The sequence below is a fragment of the Panthera uncia genome, chromosome D4, assembly GCF_023721935.1.
Source record: "Panthera uncia isolate 11264 chromosome D4, Puncia_PCG_1.0, whole genome shotgun sequence".
Classification (NCBI taxonomy): Eukaryota; Metazoa; Chordata; class Mammalia; order Carnivora; family Felidae; genus Panthera; species Panthera uncia.
In genome coordinates, this window is record NC_064807.1 from 86,137,301 (window position 1) to 86,155,812 (window position 18,512).

Genomic DNA, 18,512 nt, shown 5'->3' on the forward strand with positions numbered 1-18,512 from the left:
TAAGTAAACATTAAGAAAAGAAAGAGAGAGAGGAAGGAAGGAAGGGAAGAAAGAAAGAAAGAAAGAAAGAAAGAAAAGGGAAGAAAAGAAAGGAAAGAAAGAAATGAGACAGGGATGTGTTCAGGGTCTCAACAAAGCCAGCACCAGGATCTATATCCTGACCTCAGGGGTCTAGGAGCGTCTTTATACTGAGATGCCTGATAGGGGGTAGGGGCATTTGGGACATAGAGCCAAACAGAAAGGAATGGCTCTGAAAACCATCCCAGCCACTGTGGTCTAACAACGATCGATATCCATACGTGGAGGCCTGAGTTTGGCTGAGCCTGGATCCTCGTCTCCCAGTTTCTCATGTGCAGCTGACCATGGAACGATCCCTGGGCACGTTAAAGGAGTCAGTTCACTAATTCGCCAAATATTTCTTGTGTCGGGTGCCAGGCCGACACGGAGCTTCTGTCTAAAGCAGGGGCGCCTGGGTGGCTCAGTCAGTGAAGTGGCCGACTTCAGCTCAGGTCGTGATGTCACAGTTTGTGGGTTCAAGCCCCACGTCGGGCTCTGTGCTGACAGTTCAGAGCCTGGAGCCTGCTTCGGATTCTGGGTCTCCCTCTCTCTCTCTCTCCCCATCCCCGGCTCGTACTCTGTCTCTCTCAAAAATAACTAAACGTTTAAAAAGAGAAATTTAAAGCACGTGCTTAACAGACCCAAGCTGTTCCGATCAAGGACTTGGGTACCGTCGCTATTATGGAAGGTGTCCGATCTGGTGATTACAGAAAGCGTGCAGGGACATAGAGAACCATGGGGGTAACAATTAAACTTGCCCACGAGCTCAACTGCCAGACCTGTAAGCGTAGAAACTTCTAGAAGAAACTTCTACATTCGGGGCTGGGGGCCAGACACCAGAGGGGAAATTAGTCAGGAGACACCCCCCCCCCGCCACCCCAGTCCCCTGCATCCAGATTGCTGCACAGGCTGAGCTCGGGTCAGCCAGGCCGGCTGGTTAGCCGTCATCTGTCTGTCTGTCCGTCCCAGGCTCCTGCCCTCCAACGCCCTGCTCCTGGCAGCTCCCAGCCCCCAGGACTCAGCCCAGTTTGAGTGCGTGGTGAGCAATGAGGTGGGCGAGGCCCGCAGGCATTACCAGGTGACCGTTCACGGTGAGTTGGAGCAGAGGGAGGAGGAAGAAAACAGGACAGGCACAGCGTGCACATCTCCTGATCCCACGTACCCACGCTGACGCAACCCTGGCCCCAGCACTGTTCGTGGCACTTAGGAGCTCTCGGGAGAGGCCTCTCCCCAATCCAGAATGTTCTGAACCCAGATCTGACCTTGCCATCGCCCTGGTTAAAATTCCTCCCTCCACGGCTGCCCACGGCTCTCAGGATAGAATGCAGGGTGTCACCTGGGCCCACAGTGTCCCGTGCGTGCTGGCCCAGCCACCCGAAGTTCAGCTCACCCAGTGCCCGCCTCGCTCTGGGATCCAGTCATGCTGCTTAGCTTTTGGTTCCTCACCTCAGGGCCTTTGTATATGCTGTTCCCTCTGCCCTTCACCCAGCCAATCCTGCTCTTCCTTCGGGTCTCAGGTTAAATGCCACTTCCCCTGGAGGCCTCATGTGGTGTCCCCAACTCTGAGCTCCCACGAAGCTCCCTTCTCTTGTAAAACCCTCCGGAGATGCCTAGCCGGCACCCCTACAGAAAGCAGTTCGTAACTGTCCCCCAAAGCCCAGCAAAAAAATACCTCCCAAGCTGGTGAATGTGACCTCTCTCTGTGGCCCCCCCCCCCCGGCCCTTTGTCACTGATGTCACCTATGTCTTAGTCTCTGTTGATAGTTGTCATTCACCTGGCCCCATGACTACGTGTTCCGCCAGTGGACCTCAGCGGGGCCTCAAGCCTTGTCTTACATCGTAGTGCCCCCTACCATTGCTGACGACCAGACAGACTTCACCGTGACCAAGATGGCACCCGTGGTCCTCACGTGCCACAGCACGGGCGTCCCGGCCCCGGTCGTGTCCTGGAGCAAGGCAGGCGCCCAGCTGGGGATGCGGGGGAGTGGCTATCGTGTCACATCTTCCGGTAAGTAGGGGTGAGCCGTGAGGGTGGAGACGGGGCGTCAGGCCGAGGGTGTGAAAGCAGTGGAGAGTCCCGGCCTGATTCTGCCACTCCCTGCTGTGTGACCTAGGGGAACCCCTCACCCTCTCTGGGCCTTAGTATCCCCACTCACGCACTAGCGCGTTGATATTTGTCAGTGGTTCTCTGATGATAGTTGACAGATCAGTGCCGCTCCGTGGCAAAGTGAGGAAAATAATAGCTACGTGAGAGTTTCCGTAAAGCGGGTTTGAGCTCATTGGAAGGATTTTCCTTTATTCTGAAATTACGCTTTTCGGGGCGCCTGGGTAGCTCAGTCGGTTAAGCATCCGACTTCGGCCCAGGTCACGATCTCACAGCAGGTGGGTTCGAGCTCCACATCGGGCTCTGTGCTGACAGCTCGGAGCCCGGAGCCTGCTTCGGATTCTGTGTCTCCCTCTGTCTCTGCCCCTCCCCTTCTCATGCTGTGTCTCTCTCTGTCTCTCGAAAATAAATAAAAATGTTTAAATTTTTTTTAATTATGCTTTTCTTTTTTTATTTTTTTTTAATATTTATTTTTGAGAGAGAGAGCGTGAGTGGGGGAGGGGCAGAGAGAGAGGGAGACCCAGAATCCGAAGCGGGCTCCGGGCTCTGAGCTGTCAGCACAGAGCCCGACGCGGGGCTCGATCCCATGAACCTTGAGATCACCACCTGAGCTGAAATCAGGTGTCAGGCGCTCAACCACCCGAGCCACCCAGGCTCCCTGCAATTATGCTTTTCCTGCTATTTTAGTGTTGGAAGTTCCTTTCTTCTATGAGATCAAGGTGATAGTAGATGGGTGATTTGGAAACGTCTTTGCTCGTCAAAGTTAAAAGTTGGCAACTTTACGGGGGTTCTCCAAATGGCATTTATTTGTTAGTTGGTTAGCTGGTGAACTCGTGAAGTCTGAGCACCGCTGGCCAGATCTGCGGTTTTCAAACTCTTCTGAAGAAGTAGAACCCTTTCTTCTGACCAGCAGTTACGGGGAAGCCCGTCATGTACAAGAAGCTGAGGTTCTGGTTCTATCTGGGGCTGGGGTGGTCCAGGAAGGTTCAGACGGTGCTCGTTGAGCAGCCAAGACTAAGAAAGAAAAGGTAAAGAGAGGACGGATAAAGCAGTCATCTGGGGAGGCTGCCCGGAGGAGGCAAGTTTTTGAGCAGAACACGGCACGGGTAGCAGGGTGAGGGTCTAAGGAACTACTGGTGGGCCAGGGACTCTAGGCAGGGCAGCGGCAGGTCCTGGAACATCATAGCCTGCAGCTTCGAGAGACCATCCTGTCTCATTCCTCACTGTGCACGTGGGGAAACTGAGGCCCCTAGAGCGGAAGGGACTTGCCCACCGCTATGCTCCAGACAGGGAGCGTAGGCAGGCCCGGAGCCCGGGTTTTCCGGTGCTGCTTACAAACGGGCAGGGAGGCAGGTCGAGTGGCCAGCAATAGAGAGACACCCGGGTGGGGGGGGATGTAAGAGCCCTGCCAGCCGTCACTAGGGACGTCCATCCTGAGTCCCCTCCCCCCTCTCCACGGGCCCCGTTGCCACCCACAGGTGCCCTGGAGATCGGGCAGGCCCTCCCCGTCCACGCTGGCCGCTACACCTGCACGGCCCGCAACTCTGCGGGCGTGGCCCACAAGCACGTGGTCCTCGCTGTGCAAGGTAAGGGCCCCCCAGCAGGTGGAGAGCTAGAGGCAGGCGGGCGGGGGTGCGGGGGGCCCGGGTTACAGGCGCCCCGACCTGCCTCTCTGCTCTGCCTCCCTGATGGGATTCTGTGGGAGAAAAACCTCAGCCCGCCTCTGTCCTCCAGTGCCAAGACTTCGGGAATCCCCTGGTCCTTTTAGAGGCTTCTCTCTCTGAAGGCATCCCCAGGGACCTCTGTGGCCCCCGTTCCCTTGCAGCCTCCCCCGTGGTGAAGCCTCTGCCCAGCGTGGTCCGGGCACTGGTGGCCGAGGAGGTACTGCTTTCCTGTGTGGCTTCGGGCATCCCCCAGCCGAGCATCACCTGGCAGAAGGAGGGGCTCAGCATTCCCGCAGGTGAGTCTCCCCAGCACCGGGAAGGGAAGAATCATCCGGGCCCGGGATCCTCCCGCCTGCTCCCAGAAAGCCCTGGCCCGCCTTTCCCTCCTGCCAGCTTGTGTCTGCTCACCAGCCAGAGCTTGAGACTCTGCTGGAGCACTCGGTGGCTGACTTGGGAGGCTGGGGAGCGGGGCAAGCCGGCTGGACTCCGGGTCTCTGTCCGCCCCCATCACCCTGTGACCACAACGAGTCACTTGCTACTTGCTCAAACAGAACAGTCCACACGGCCCTCCTGCTCTCCTCGGTGGTCCTGCTGGCTCAGCCACCAACCCCCCCTTCCCCCCCCCCCCACAAATCCAGGAGCGAGTACGCAGGTCCTACCCGGTGGACAGCTTCGGATTATCCACGCCAGCCCGGAGGATTCCGGGAACTATTTTTGCATTGCCCAGAACAGCGCAGGCAGTGCTATCGGGAAAACACGGCTGGTGGTGCAAGGTGGGCCCAGGGAAGGGGGCTGAGGTGGACCCCGGCGAGCTAGGGGCTTTGGCGTCCCGGGCAGGACAGGTCCCTGCATCCTCCCCCGTGCCAGCCTGGCTTGTGCTCGAGAAGGAAGTGAGGGGAAAAAAACGCCTTCTCCCGTTTTGTGCCCAAGGTCTCCCTTTAGACAGTGCCTTGGGTCCCTCTGCCTCCTCTGACCTTTGCTGAGCCAGTGGTCTGGGCCTCCCTCACTCGTTTCGGCGCTCCGGCAACCATAGCCATTTCTGTCCCTTTAGTCATTGTGTGTGCGTGCGTGCGTGTGTGTGTGTGTGTGTGCGCTGGGATCACCCCGTCACAGCTTCACCAAACTCAGCAGTCCCCAAATGGTCCAGACCATGGGCCGTGGCCTGTGACAGGGTCGGTGGAGGAAGGGGCGAGGGGCACGCCAACTGCCAAGGGCGCTGGAGCGGGGGCAGCCCGCCCTCACCCCCAAGTGGACCTCTCTCTCCCCTGACAGTCCCGCCCGTGATCAAGACTGGCCTCCCTGACCTGTCCACCACCGAAGGCTCCCACGTCCTCTTGCCCTGCCGGGCCAGCGGCAGTCCTGAGCCCACCATCACCTGGGAAAAAGACGGCCAGCCTGTGTCCGGGGCCGAGGGGAAGTTCACCATCCAGCCTTCTGGGGAGCTGCTGGTGAAGAACTTGGAGGTGTGGCTCCCTCCCTGTGTAGCACCGAGGGGTCTAATGGTAACGGCAGGAGCGGAAAACGCCGGCCGTGCACCCCGTTTGTCATGCCCCGTGCTGAGCACTATGCAGCTTCTAATCCCAGCAATCTGGGGAAATAGGTATCATAATCCCCAAGTGCAGATGAAGAAACTGAGGCTCAGAGCGTATCCAGTTTTTCCGAGGCACGCCGTTGCCGAGAGGCAGAACCAAGATTCGAACCTGGACCTCAGTGGCTAATGCCTGAGGGAGAGAAGGAGCCCTGGATGGGGTGGGGGGGGGGGGGCGGGACACAGATCTGACTTTGTGTCCCCAGACTGGTTGTCCTCAACCACGCGTTGTTGTTGACCTGAGCCAGGGGCGTGGGTGGGAGCCCCGACCACCTTCTCAGACAGCACTCGGGTTCCACAGTTACAAATGGACACCTCTCCAGCCGGGGGGGTGGTTGCTCAGGGCACACACCTGCTGCAGGGCAGGGTCACAAGGTCCTCGGACAGTGGTGAGTGAGCTAGCTGTGCCGGAGAGCACCGTGGAACTTCTCAGAGCTTGGCTGAGCCCTCTGTACAAAGGGCAGCAAACACAGGACCTCAGGGATGATGGGAGCACGGATGAGCGGGTGCGGGTGACCTTCGCGGAGTCTCATGAAGGCTGTAAGGGGGGCCATGGGCAGTGGTGAAAGGGAGCCGTTTACTGCAGCTGTGTGACCTTGAGCAAAGCACTTCACCTCTCTGGGCTGCACGCTCCGAGGGGACCTCGGGGAGAATGGGTCCCTAGGAGCTAGGGGTGGGGGCAGTTCTCAGGCCGACCCCTCCTCTGCCCGCAGGGCCAGGATGCTGGAACCTACACGTGTGTGGCCGAGAACACGGTGGGCCGCGCCCGCCACCGTGTTCATCTCACCATCCTGGCACTGCCCGTCTTCACCACCCTGCCTGGGGACCGCAGCCTGCGCGTCGGGGACAGGCTGTGGCTTCGCTGTGCGGCCCGGGGCAGCCCGACCCCCCGCATCGGCTGGACCGTCAACGACCGACCTGTCACGGGTCTGGGCCTATTGGGAGCGGGTGGTGGGGGTCTCCTGGGAGGAGGGCCGACAGGTGGGGAGACCCCGCTTAGTAGAGAGGAAGAGGGTGTCCGTCAGCCTGGTGGGTGCTGGGTCTCCAGACTTGGCCCTCTGCGGGGGGGCACCGAGCAAACACAGGTGTGGCCATATGTGACCAGTCACATGTCAGACCTGACAAGAAGCCACCTGCAGAAAAGACTCAGCCCCAGAGACCTCAGGGCCCGGGAGGGAGCACGTGTCACACCCCAGCACTGCTGGGCCCCTCGGCAGACCCCTTTCCTGGTCCCCAGGTGATGTTGAGGGAGGCACGGGGCCCGCACAGGGCACAGGGTCTGGAGTGGGTGTTCGATGAACGTCTGCCGAACTGGCGAATGGCTGAGTCCCCTCCACCGCAAAATGATATTTTCAGGGGCGCCTGGCTGGCTCAGTCAGAGGAGCGTGTGACTCTTGATCTCAGGGATGTGAGTTCAAGCCCCTGGTTGGGCGTGGAGCCTACTTTTAAAAAATAAAATACAAAACTTTTTAAGATGGTGTTTTCAGGCGCTCCTAAACCGGAGTCCGGGCGCGGAAGCTCGCCTCCGTGCACCTGTAAAGAAGGCGTCGCCCTGACCCCACCAGCTCCTGGGGTGGGCGTTTGGGGGAGTGATTCAGCCTCTCTGAGCCCAGCTGCCTCGTCTCAAAATGGAGATAAGAGGGGTGCTGAGGGCCAACTGGTTTAATGCAGGAAGTGCAGATTAATAGGCCCCCAAAGACCTACCCTCAGCCCCGCAGCAAGCTCGCGGTGTGGACCTGAAAGTTGCGGAAGGCTGGTCCTTCAACCGCATCCTCTAACATGGCCTGAGCCTGCCGTGAAGGGCCTGACGTGGTCAGGCTTCCACCCTCGGGAAGAGACACCTGTTTTCTGTGTCTTTGTCAAACACCTGCTGGGTGCCCGGCCCGGGTTAAGTATTCGGGACAGGAGGTCCCTGGAACCCTGGGCTCAGAACCCTCTGGGGCATCTCTTTTTCCACCAGAGGGGGTGTCCGAACAGGACGGGGGCAGCACGCTGCAGCGGGTGGCAGTCACCAGAGAGGACAGCGGGACCTACGTCTGCTGGGCCGAGAACAGAGTGGGCCGTGTGCAGGCCGTCAGCTTCGTCCACGTGAAGGGTAGGGCGTGAGCCGTGTGGATTTCTTGAGACCTCCACTAGACCCAATCTGTTAGTTTTTCTAAGAAATCAATCTCCTGGCCTCTGAACTAGTAACCCTCTGCCCTGACTGTGGCTTGGGGTGCCCTGGGGGACTTTATAAAATGCTGAGAGGCCCAGGTGCCAGCCCTGACTCTCAAAACCAGCCTCCCTGGGGTGAGGCCCCAGCATCAGTATTTTTCTCGGCTCCCCAGATGACTTGGCCACGGGTAGAATGAGATCTGACCCGCTGGCCTACACCGCCATCAGCTGCACGGTGCCAGTGTAGAAGGAGGGCACGGGGACCAAGGTGTCCTGGCAGAAAAACGCCTGAAACTGGCCAGCCTACCAGTTGTCCCCCAGGGCCCTGCTTGGTCAAGAGCAGCATGCTAACCCTCCGAGATGCCATGACCTAGTTTGCTTGATTTCAGGATGGGAGGGGTAGAGCTTGATGGAAGGGAACGAGCCACCCAAGGCACTGGGACACGGCCGCGGCCGGTTTCGATCTCAGGAAACCAGCAAGCATGGAAAACTGACACGGGGCATCCGAGAGTGGTTTAGGATTCTCTTGCACGAAGTGAGGATCAGGGGCGTCTTAGTGTTGCTGTGTCCAACCGAGGTGTCCCAGTGGCTAGGTAGTCCTTGTTTTCCAAAGTCCCCGGCAGGTACCCTGCAGCTGGGATAATCCATCCAGGCGGGCAAGCATATGACACTCCTCGCACTGCCTGCCATTCCTGGGCCTGTCTCAGGCATCACCAATCGATCACGGCACTGTTCCCACTCGGTTTCAAATCGGCGTTCCCGGCAGTCTGTTTCGTTTGACCCGTGCCACGGAAGTTGTCTTATGGGAGGCTGAGCCTTGAGGGAACCTTTCTGACCCCTTGTCTGATGTCACGTCGAGCAGAAGCTCCTGTCCTGCAAGGGGAGGCCTTCTCCTACCTGGTGGAGCCCGTGGGGAGCAGCGTCCAGCTGGACTGCGTGGTCCATGGAGCCCCTGCGCCCGACATCCGCTGGATCAAAGACGGCCTTCCGCTCCGGGGCAGCCGTCTCCGGCACCGGCTGCAGAACGGCTCGCTGACCATCCACAGGACAGAGGCAAGGAAGGACCTGGTGCCTCGGGGCGGGGCCACCCAGGACAACCGCAGCCTTTTGTGATGGCTTGGGAGGGTTCTTAGTGTTGGCCACCGTCCTCTACAGTCTGCAAAGCACTGTCCTGCCCACCTCCCAGATTCTCCACCCCAACAAACTAGAGTGCCCTCCAGCCAGTGACTTTTCTCTGTGCCTCAGTCACCCCAGCCATTCAGCGGGGCTACCGGTTGTTTCTAGCTTATAGGTTTGCAGTAAGAAATCAGCGAGATGACCCACACCGGTATTCAAGAGTGACTGGCCCCCGGGTCATGCCAATAAATATTATTAACAGCCCCTTGGGGCGGAGGAGACCAGTAAGAGTGCCCCATTTTACAGATAAAGACACTGAGGCTCAGAGAGGCCCACAACAGTTAAGTTCCCAAGGCAGGACCCCATCCCAGCTCTCCTGACCCCTGCTCCGTGCTGTTTACAAAGCCTTGGGTCTCGGGCCAGACCCGTTCACCTCCCCTCCTGTGTCCCGGGTCCCGGTGATCATGCAGAAATCCACAATCCCGTCCTGTCAGGCTCTTCTTAGGGGCCCTCGATCTTGCCCGCTAAGGTGACCCGAGTGTCTACCACGGGCCAGGCACTGGCGATACTTTGGCTTCGACGAGCATGATTTCCTGTAATGCTTCCGCCGCTCTTAGCGGTTACAATCCGCATTTGGCGACGGGGAGATGATTCGCTCCAAAGACATGGCGTACTGGTCACGAGTCGGGTGTGGTCAGCAGCGGAGCCAGGGTTCGGCCCCATCCCGATCTGACCCCCAAATCTCCACTCTTACCTGCATGCTGGGCTGTCCCGGCAGTCCCCTTGGGTACAGCATCCAGGCCATCACCTCCCGGGTGTAGACGGCGGCCTCAGCCCGTCCCCCAGCTGCCGTTCAGAGGTGAAGCCGAGCCTTGTTCTTCCTGAGTTTCCCCAGTGGCCAGGGTGGTGCGTGCCCCGTGGGAAAAGCTTCCCTCTCACTAAGCCGGGAAAACACTGCAAACCGTCTCCCTTCTGGAAGGCTCACTGCGCTCCAGCACCATAAGAGCCCCGAGGAATCCTGCGGCCAGAAGCGGGGTGTCGTCTCGACTCCGTGTTTCCCAGACTTGCTTCACCACAGACCCCTGGTTTTCAGTAACGTGCCACGGAGTGATGATCCTTCACTGTGCACGGTCCCCTTCCTCCTGCTCCCCTGAACACCTGCTCTCCCCCCACCCCACCTGCAGATGGACGACGCGGGTCGGTACCAGTGCCTGGCGGAGAATGAGATGGGCACAGTGGAGAAAGTGGTGACCCTCGTGCTGCAGAGTGAGTCTCGGTCTCCCCCTCCCCCTCCCCTGGGCCCCGGCGGGGGGGACAGTGCAGAGTGGGCGCCCGGCGCGTGTCCCCGGCTGTCTGACAAGAACGGAGGGCAGAGGGGCACCTGGCCGGCTCAGTCAGTTAAGCGTCCGGCTCTATAGATTTTAGCTCAGGTCATGATCTCACCGTTTGTGGGTTCGAGCCCCGCGGCTGTCTCTGTGCTGATAGCACAGAGCCTGCTTGGGATTCTCTCTCTCTCCGTCTCTCTCAGCCTCTCCCCTGCTCGCACAGCTCTTTCAAAATGAATAAACAAACTTAAAAAAGGCAGGGCCAGGGACTTGGAACTCTCTTACAAGTATTTACTCAGAAAACACAATTGAAGTCCTATGAAATGGCTCCCCAGTTGGGGAATGGGGAGCGGGGTGAGGGCTAATGAATATCCAGGGACCCGACAGCCAGGCCCCGGGGGGACCCATTTATTCAAACTCACAACCATCAACAAGATCGCAGGGACAGCTCTTGCATTTGCCAAGTAGCTTGCAGATTACAAAGCACTGTCTGAGCCTCGAAGTAATGCTGTGAAACCGCCTAGAGGTGTTTAATAAAACTTTTTCCTGAAAATTAACATACATAGGGACAATACATGTTAGAAGTGAACAGTTCAATGAATGTTTATCATGTGAACCTACCGAGTTGACCCAGAGCAAAAATAGAAAAACAGACTACTGCCAGCTCCCGGACACTTCCATCTGTATCCCCTTTCCAGTCAATGCCCTGCCCCAGGTAACTTACCCTGTCCAGAGTTTTGCTCTTTTTTTTTGAGAGGGGGGAGGAAGAACGCCTGTGCAAGAGTGGGGGAGGGATGGGGGGAGGGAGAGGGAACCGTAAGCAGGCTCCGTACTGTCAGCACAGAGCCCGACACAGGGCTCCATCCCACAAACCGTGAGATCATGACCTGAGCCGAAATCAAGAGTCAGGTGCTTCACCGACTGAGCCACCCAGGCACCCCCAGGGTTTTGCCTTTAAAAGAAATAACAGCTTGGGCTGCCTGGCTGTCTCAGTCAACAGAGCCTGCGACGCTTGATCTTGGGGCCGTGAGTTCGAGCCCCATGTTGGGCATAGAGATCGCTTTAAAACAAAAACAAAAAACAGCTTTGTCAATATATACACTGCAAAATTCACCCATTCGTACCCTGGAATGTTATTCACCCTTTAAAAAGAAGGAAATTCTGACACCTGGTGCATGAACAAAACTTGAGGTTGTCAGGGGAAGGAGGGGTCACAAAAAGACAAACGCTGTGTGATTCCAGTTCTGTGAGGTGACCAGAGTTGTCAAATGCGTAGAAACGAAAAGCAGAATGGCGGCGGCCGGCGGGGCGGGGGTCGGTGGCAATGGGGAGACGTGGTTGAATGGATCTACAGTTTCAAGTTTCCAAGACGAGAGGGTCCTGGAAATGGACGGCGGTGATGTGAACGTGCTCCACGCTACTGAACTGTACAACTTAAAAAATGGTTAAATGGGGGCGCCTGGGTGGCTCAGTCCATTAAGCGTCTGACTCTTGATTTCCGCTCAGGTCACGATCTCACGGTTTGGGAGTTCGAGCCGCACGTCGGGCTCTGCACGGACAGTGCAGAACCTGCTTGGGATTCTGTCTCTCTCTCTCTCTCTCTCTCTCCCCCTCCCCTGCGCATGTTCTCTCTTTCTCTCTCTCGAAATAAATAAATACACATTTTTTTAAAATCTTAAGAAATAGTAGCTATGAAGAAGAAACGAAGGGAAGTCTTAGGACCCAACTTCCATAAAATGAAAAACTCAGTGGATGGGTGTGAACAGGTATGCATAGGACAGAAGGAAGAATTAGCGACTTGTAGGCGTAACAATAGAATTCGCCTAGTCGGAACCACAGAGAGGGAACGGACTCGACCAGGACAACCAGAAGAGCCTCAGAGCCAGTGTGGGACGAAGCCAAGACCTGACATCGTGGCATTAGGGTCCCAGAAGGAAAAGAGAAAGGGGTGAGAAAATACCCAGAGACGCCAGAGCCGAAAAGTTGTCACAAAAGACGTAAGGCTACAAAATTCGAGCAAGACGCAAACAGGATAAACCCGGAGAAGTTCTGCCCCAAGACGTACCCGGGTCAAACTTGCTAACGGTTAAAGGGCCAAGAAACTAAGGCCTCGCCCCCCCCCCCCCCCCCCCCATCCAAGCATCTGGGTGAGTCAGAGTTGGGGCAGGTGTTGAGGGGACCTCAGCCTTGACTCCTCCTGGCCCACCCCCGCCCAGATCCCCGCACAGGTGCACGCCGTCCACAGCAGCCAGGGATGTGTAGAGACCCCGTCTGGCCTTTCCAGGGCTCCCTCGTTTCCAGGCTCTTCTCGTTAAGCTTCCGGCGGGTCCCCTGGTCTCCGCAGGCCAGCAGAGGCGTCAGTTCCCTGCTTGCTTCCTGTCACTTCTGCCCCTCCCCCCACAAAACCCCCGCATCGTCTCCTCCCACAAATCTGATCGGCCCCTTGTGATAGCAAAAGCTGGGGTCTCACGGCCAGCCCCGCCCCCAGCTCAAGAGTAGGGGTGGCGGATGGGAGCAGGCCCAGGCCACACGCCTCCACTGTTCTCGCCCAAAGTTCTGGAAGCTTTTCGTGGGTCAGTGATTCTCCATTTGTGGCTTGCCTTCCGTTGACTTCTAGAGCCCTGAAATAGTTGGTTTGGATAATTCTGTCAAGTTGTGCATTTGCTGACCTCTTCACGCGGCCACGGCCAGCGTCTTGCTCTTGCTTATTTTTTGACCGTCGTTGCAACGAAACCCCATCGCGTGCGCTCTCGTGTCCGGCTTCTTGTGCACAGCGCCGCGTGAGCTCGCACGCGGAAGTGGCTCACCCGTCGTCCCCGTTGCGGTATGGCTCGCCGCTGTGCGGACACGTCACGGTTTGTATGGTCCCCTCCACGTGGGGGCAGTTACGGGCCGCGCTGCTTCGGCAGGTGACGCGTGCCTTTGGCGGTCACGCATGCACCTTTCCGTTCGGGTGTCCGTCCGAGAGTGGCCGGGCCACACGATAGGCATGTGTTCAGCGTTAGGAGACATTGGCCGTGGTAGGCTGACAAGTGGCCCCCCCCCCCCGACATTTGAGCGACCGTGTCCTCGCCTCCCAGGCGAGAACGTGGTCTTATTTAGAGAAGGGATCTTTGCAGACATGATTACGTTCGGGGGTTTAAGACGGAAAGGGATTTCTTGGATCAGAATGCTATGGTTTGGGACGCGTGGAGAAGCCAAAATGCTATCACGAGTGTCTTCTTTCCAGCCGTTTCGGAGGGTCTGAGGTAGCAGGCGGACAGGGATTGCCGTCTCTCAGACGAGAAAACGGAGGGCCAGGGAGAGACTTGGTGAGACTCACCCACGGTCGGTGACGGGGCCCCCGTCTCCCATCTGGCATCGTTAGAAACATCCCCGTGAGGGACCCAAATGAAGGGAGGCACTGAAAACGAGTATCTCATGGCATGGAAAGGTAGTTAGGATTTATTGTGGGGTGAAAAAGGAAGGAAGGAAGCAGCTATGAGCCATGCAGTCATGTTCTACGGAAACGGTGTCTAGAAGGGCGTACTCAGAACGGTGATGGGATGTGATGCTCACTCATGATTCTGTTTTCTCCTTTCTACCTCTGCATTTTCTAAGCCATCTGAATGAACAAGCAGCAGCTGAACATACGAAAATAACCAAACGTTCCTAACAGCTGCCCTGGGCTTCCCACAGGCGCCCCGGTGTTCCGGGTGGAGCCCCGGGACGTGACGGCGAGATCTGGGGACGACGTGGCCCTACAGTGTCAGGCCTCGGGAGAGCCGGTGCCCACCGTGGAGTGGCTGCGTGCGGGCCAGCCCGTGCGGGCCGGCCGGCGGCTCCAGACCCTGCCCGACGGGGGCCTGTGGCTGCAGCGAGTGGAGGCCCAGGACGCGGGCATCTACGAGTGCGTCGCTCACAACCTTCTGGGCTCTGCCACGGCCCGAGCGGTCCTGGCCGTGAGAGGTACGGGGTGTCCCCGCTCAGACCTTTGTGGACAGAGGCGGGCGGGATCTCCTGCTTCGTCGGGGGGACGTGGCCCCCTGTCCTGCCAGCACCACCACCCCCCCCCCCACTCTTCCCTTCGCTTAGAATCACAGACTTAGGAGGAAAAAGGCCTTTTGGGTCACCTTACCCACCCTGCCCTTTACAGCTGGGGAAACTGAGGCTCCGAGATGCTAAGTGTTTGCCGCTCGTATCGGCACAGACAGTGTCCTCTCTCTGGATATTCCACAGCGCTGTGAAGTGGGCAGAGTAAAACCAGGTGCCCTGGTGCCCACTTTGGGGGTTGCTGGGAAAAGTCTGTGACTTAGGCCATGGTGGGTGGACAGTGACGGATGCTGCTTTCTCGCATTACGACACCTGCCACCCCCCCCTCTGCCCCGGACCTCACCGTTCAGCTCCCTCCTCCCTGGGGCCAAACTTCAAAACAGAGAAAAGGACTATCTTGAGGAACCACCGTGAAACGACTCCGACCGCATCGCGGATAGTCACTGAGTCTCATTTCTGAAAGTTAATAGTGTCTCTGTAGCAAATACGCCGTATTTGTGGCTTTGGATTTCTGTCCCTGGCCGTGACAGCCATCACTGATCTACCACCGCCCCCAAGGCCAGATTACTTCCTCGCTGCTCCAGAGGGCACCTTTCCAGCCCCGGAGCGGGGTCTCGACACTTTGCCGCTTGCAAACCCACTTGAACCCCACCGCCAGCCAACTGTGGGACCCTCTGTGGCCCCTGGTCGCCTCATCTCCTGCGGACAGGGACAGAAGACCAACGCACACGGCTCCAGAAATTCAGCGGTTCTCTGACGCCCGGCCACACGTGCTGCCTCGGGTCTGAGCGGTTCCTCCCTTTAGTTCAGAGCTGGGTCCCGTCCTTACCCTCTCCTGTTGGAAAGCTCACGCCCCAAACCACAGCGCTCTGCACATGGCTTCTGGATGAGTATCTCAGGGCCGCCAGAGCAAAGTGCTATGCTATGAGCCATCAGCACAGAGCCCAATGCGGGGCTTGAACCCACGAACCGTGAGATCCTGAGCTCAGCTGAAGTTCGACTCCCAGCCAACTGAGCCACCCAGGCGCCCCACAAATGGCTTTGTTAAATAAGCAACGGGCTTGGGTTTTGTTTTTATTTTTTCCCAGTCCCCCCACCCTCCTCCCTGAAAACTACCCTGTGGTGTGCACCTGTCCACTGGCCTGAATATTTCTACGGGCTGAGTTCTTCCAACAGGGCATTGCTAGGTAAAAGGCATCCAGAGGTTTCGAAGCCTCCCTCACTCTGAGCGCTGTCTTCTCTTCCTCGTTTCCCATTAGCCTGGGTGGCGCCCAGCCTGGCCTCGTGGGAGGCAAGAGGCCTGCTGAGTCATCCCATGTCTGAGAAAGTTGACAGTGGCTTGTCATTCCCGGCCTCCAATTTCTTGTCCCCCTCAAAAGCTGCCGGGCCATTCTGCTGCTTATCTGCACCCCAGCTTCTTCCTCCTCCCCTTGTTGAGAAGCCAGGGGGTAGGTTCATGGCCGGTTCCTGTCCCCCCATAAGCCCCAGAGCCACAGATATTGATGAGAGACATCCCAGATGGGCATCAGATCTCATCAAGCCCCAGCTCTGGACTGGGTAAATGGCACTGCTTCCCGGAATCCAAAATTAACCAGCCCCCTGATTTGCCCATTAAGGACCCTGGCCGTTGAGAGTTTTATGTTATTTTTTCGACAGATCATGGGCAATTGGTTGTTAATTTCCCCAGAGAGCTGGTGGGGGGAAGAGGCAGGCCAGCTTCTGTCTCTCAGCCCCCAGGATGCCATCTGTGCAGACAGGACAGCTGGCCCATTAGCCAGAGGAAGCACCCTCTGTGCCCCCACCATCCGTCTGATTAGTCCTGAAAAGCGTGGGTGCTTGCAGACCCGCCTGGCTGCTGTGAGAGATCCGGCCCACCCCGGCCAAACCAGCCGCAGGGCGGGGGGCGCCAAGGCCACTGACGGAATGGGGGACGTTCAGGTGGCGGCATGCCGTCCCTGGCCTGGTGCCCCGGCTCCCCCAGCATGCCGACCCCGCCACCATGAGCAGCTGGCATCTTAGAACCCAACAGGTCTCTGGCACATCTGTGGTCCCACCTCCTCGCTCAAGTGCGTCTCGGGGGCCCGACTTGCCCAGATTTCCAGGGAGGTGACAGCAGAGCCACTGTTCGAAGCTAGCCCCGTGCCAGTGCAGGTCTCCTCAGAGCCAGGACCCCCCGGGCATCGAGTCCGTCACCCGCGAGCTGTGTGGCCTTGGGCGAGCCACCTGAGCTCTCTGAGCCTCCGTTCCTGTTCCATGAAGTGGGTGACAGTACCCGCTCATGCTGAGGGCGTGGAGGTGGATAAAGCCGCTGCCGTCCCCTTCCCTCCTCACAGGGGAGCCCCGTGGGAGCCGGGGCGGCGTATCCGGGGTGATCAACGGCCAGGAATTTGGCATGGCCAGCCTCAACACCAGCGTGCGCCAGGAGGCACGTTCTGGGGTCACCACCATCTGGAGCGGCATCAGCCACATCCCTGCGAGCGTGGGTAAGCGGGGGCCAGAGCCTCTTCCCGCACCGGGGCCCCTCCGACTCCAGGCGGAAGCCAAGCGTGTGTTCTGAGGCTTGCCCAGGGCCCGACTGCCGGAGGAAAACTCTGACCGCCCCTAAGACCCGAGTCGAAGCCAAAGTGGATTGAGGTGCAGGCCACTTCCTCCCCACCCCCGCTACCTCCCAACAAAACGAAATAAAAATCAGACCCAGAGAGTGTGAAATGATCGGGATATACGAATGCCGTCAGATAACGATTCCATCCCTGACCTCCACCATCCCTGACCCCCCCAAGCGAGTGGGGTTTCCCCCTTCCCCGGACTGAGGCACCCCTTGCCCCATCGCGGAGGGCTGGGCAGCACGCGCAAGTCTGAGAATCCACATCCAGAGCCAATTTGGGGCCCTTTGTTCAGAACTCAGTGACCCTCCTCTTCCGGGAGGCGTCTGCGAGTGAGGAGACCTGGTTGACTTTCAACCTGGTTCAGCACATACGTCCCAGGCTCGGGGGTGACCAGTCACCCTCAGGATTCGTGGAACTGAATGGAGTATCAGCAAGTCATGTGCCCTTCTTTGTTTGGCTTGTTTTTTGGGTTTTTTTCTTTAAATGCTTATGTATCTGTTTTGAGGGGGGTGGGGGAGGAGCAGAGAGAGAGGAAGAGAGAGAGAATCCCAGGCAGGCTCCGCACCGTCAGCACGGAGCCCGACACGGGGCTCGAACCCACGAACCGTGAGATCATGACCTGAGCTGAAATCAAGAGCTAGAAACTTACCTGACTGAGCCCCCCCGGGCGCCCAACCCCCATGCCCTTCTTGGTATTTTGTTAGTTTTCAAACACCGCTCCACAAACTAGATGTTTGCTTTTACCCTTTCCCAGGTTCTGATCCAATAACTGACCCGGGTGGTCACGGGGCTGGTCCTGGGCAGGGAGGGAAGGGGGCCCGAGCCCTCCCGGGGCAATAGGGAGCTGCAGAGGGACCTCGAGCGGGGGAGCGGCGGCCCTCAGGATCGGTCCCTCACTCGGCCTCCGTGCGCACCCCGTCCAGGGCCTCTGATGCGCGTGCTCTTGGTCACCGTCGCCCCCGTCTACTGGGCCCTGGCTGGAGAGACTGGAGACGCCCTTAACGGCCACTCTCTGACGGGCGGCAGCTTCCTGCAGAAGTCGCACGTGGAGTTCGCCACGGGTGAGCAGGGGTCTCCTCCCGGGGGGCCGGGGCGGCTGAGGCCCGAGCCCAGGGCCTCTCCCCCGTGGTGACTCCAGGCTGGGCGGGGGGTGATTACAGGCGAGTTGCTCACGATGACCCAGGAGGCCCGGGGCCTGGATCCCGACGGCCTCCTGCTTCTTGACGTGGTGGTCAGTGGCGTCGTCCCTGGGAGCCTGGCTGACGCAGATCTTGAAGCGCAGGTGGGGACGCACCCCGAGGCGTGCAGGTGGGGGTGGGGGGCGAATGGGATGTGTTGCCCCAAGCGTCCCCTTCTGACACCCCAAGCGGGGCCTGGGGCGTGGCCTGGCCCGGACTTAGCCCAGTGGGAGGGTGCCCTGGGTCCAGCCTCTCGGGGACAGGTGTCCTCCCCATTTCATAAACCAAAGGGACTCCACCCGCGCAAGGGTCCCCAACCGGCTAGAGGAAGAGGTGACAGGCCTACCAGGCTTCCACCTCCAGCAACCCGGGGCCCCTTGAATGAGGGGCTAAGGCTCCTACCCCTTGGAAGTTGAAATCTCAGACATTCTCGGTCTCGTTGGTCCTCCCCCTCCCCCTGCTCCCCTCCCCCTTCTTCCCCTTCCTCCCCCTCTTGTTCTCCATTCTGCTTCCCCTCCTTCCCTTCCACCCCTTCTCTCCCCTCCTCCCCTCTTCCCCCTCCTCTTCTCCCTTCCCCTCCCCCTCCTTCCCCTCCTCTGCCTCCTCCCCCCTTCCCCCCTTCTCCCTTCCCCTCCTCCCCCTCTACCTCCTCCCCTACCTCTTCCTCCCCTTCCTCCTCCTCCCCCCC

At 58.7% G+C, this 18,512-nt stretch overlaps 1 protein-coding gene across 1 annotated transcript in view; it reads left to right on the forward strand.

Moving 5' to 3' along the window:
- HMCN2 (hemicentin 2) overlaps positions 1–18,512 on the forward strand; it is a 143,174-nt gene that overhangs the window by 116,271 nt on the left and 8,391 nt on the right. Inside the window, exons 75-88 of the mRNA XM_049630227.1 lie at positions 1,027–1,148; positions 1,901–2,065; positions 3,640–3,747; positions 3,987–4,121; positions 4,464–4,598; positions 5,098–5,288; positions 6,127–6,340; positions 7,374–7,508; positions 8,430–8,620; positions 9,868–9,949; positions 13,687–13,956; positions 16,374–16,523; positions 17,570–17,707; positions 17,807–17,928. Coding sequence (XP_049486184.1) covers positions 1,027–1,148; positions 1,901–2,065; positions 3,640–3,747; positions 3,987–4,121; positions 4,464–4,598; positions 5,098–5,288; positions 6,127–6,340; positions 7,374–7,508; positions 8,430–8,620; positions 9,868–9,949; positions 13,687–13,956; positions 16,374–16,523; positions 17,570–17,707; positions 17,807–17,928 — 2,158 coding nt within the window. The remainder of the gene's footprint in view (positions 1–1,026; positions 1,149–1,900; positions 2,066–3,639; positions 3,748–3,986; positions 4,122–4,463; positions 4,599–5,097; positions 5,289–6,126; positions 6,341–7,373; positions 7,509–8,429; positions 8,621–9,867; positions 9,950–13,686; positions 13,957–16,373; positions 16,524–17,569; positions 17,708–17,806; positions 17,929–18,512) is intronic.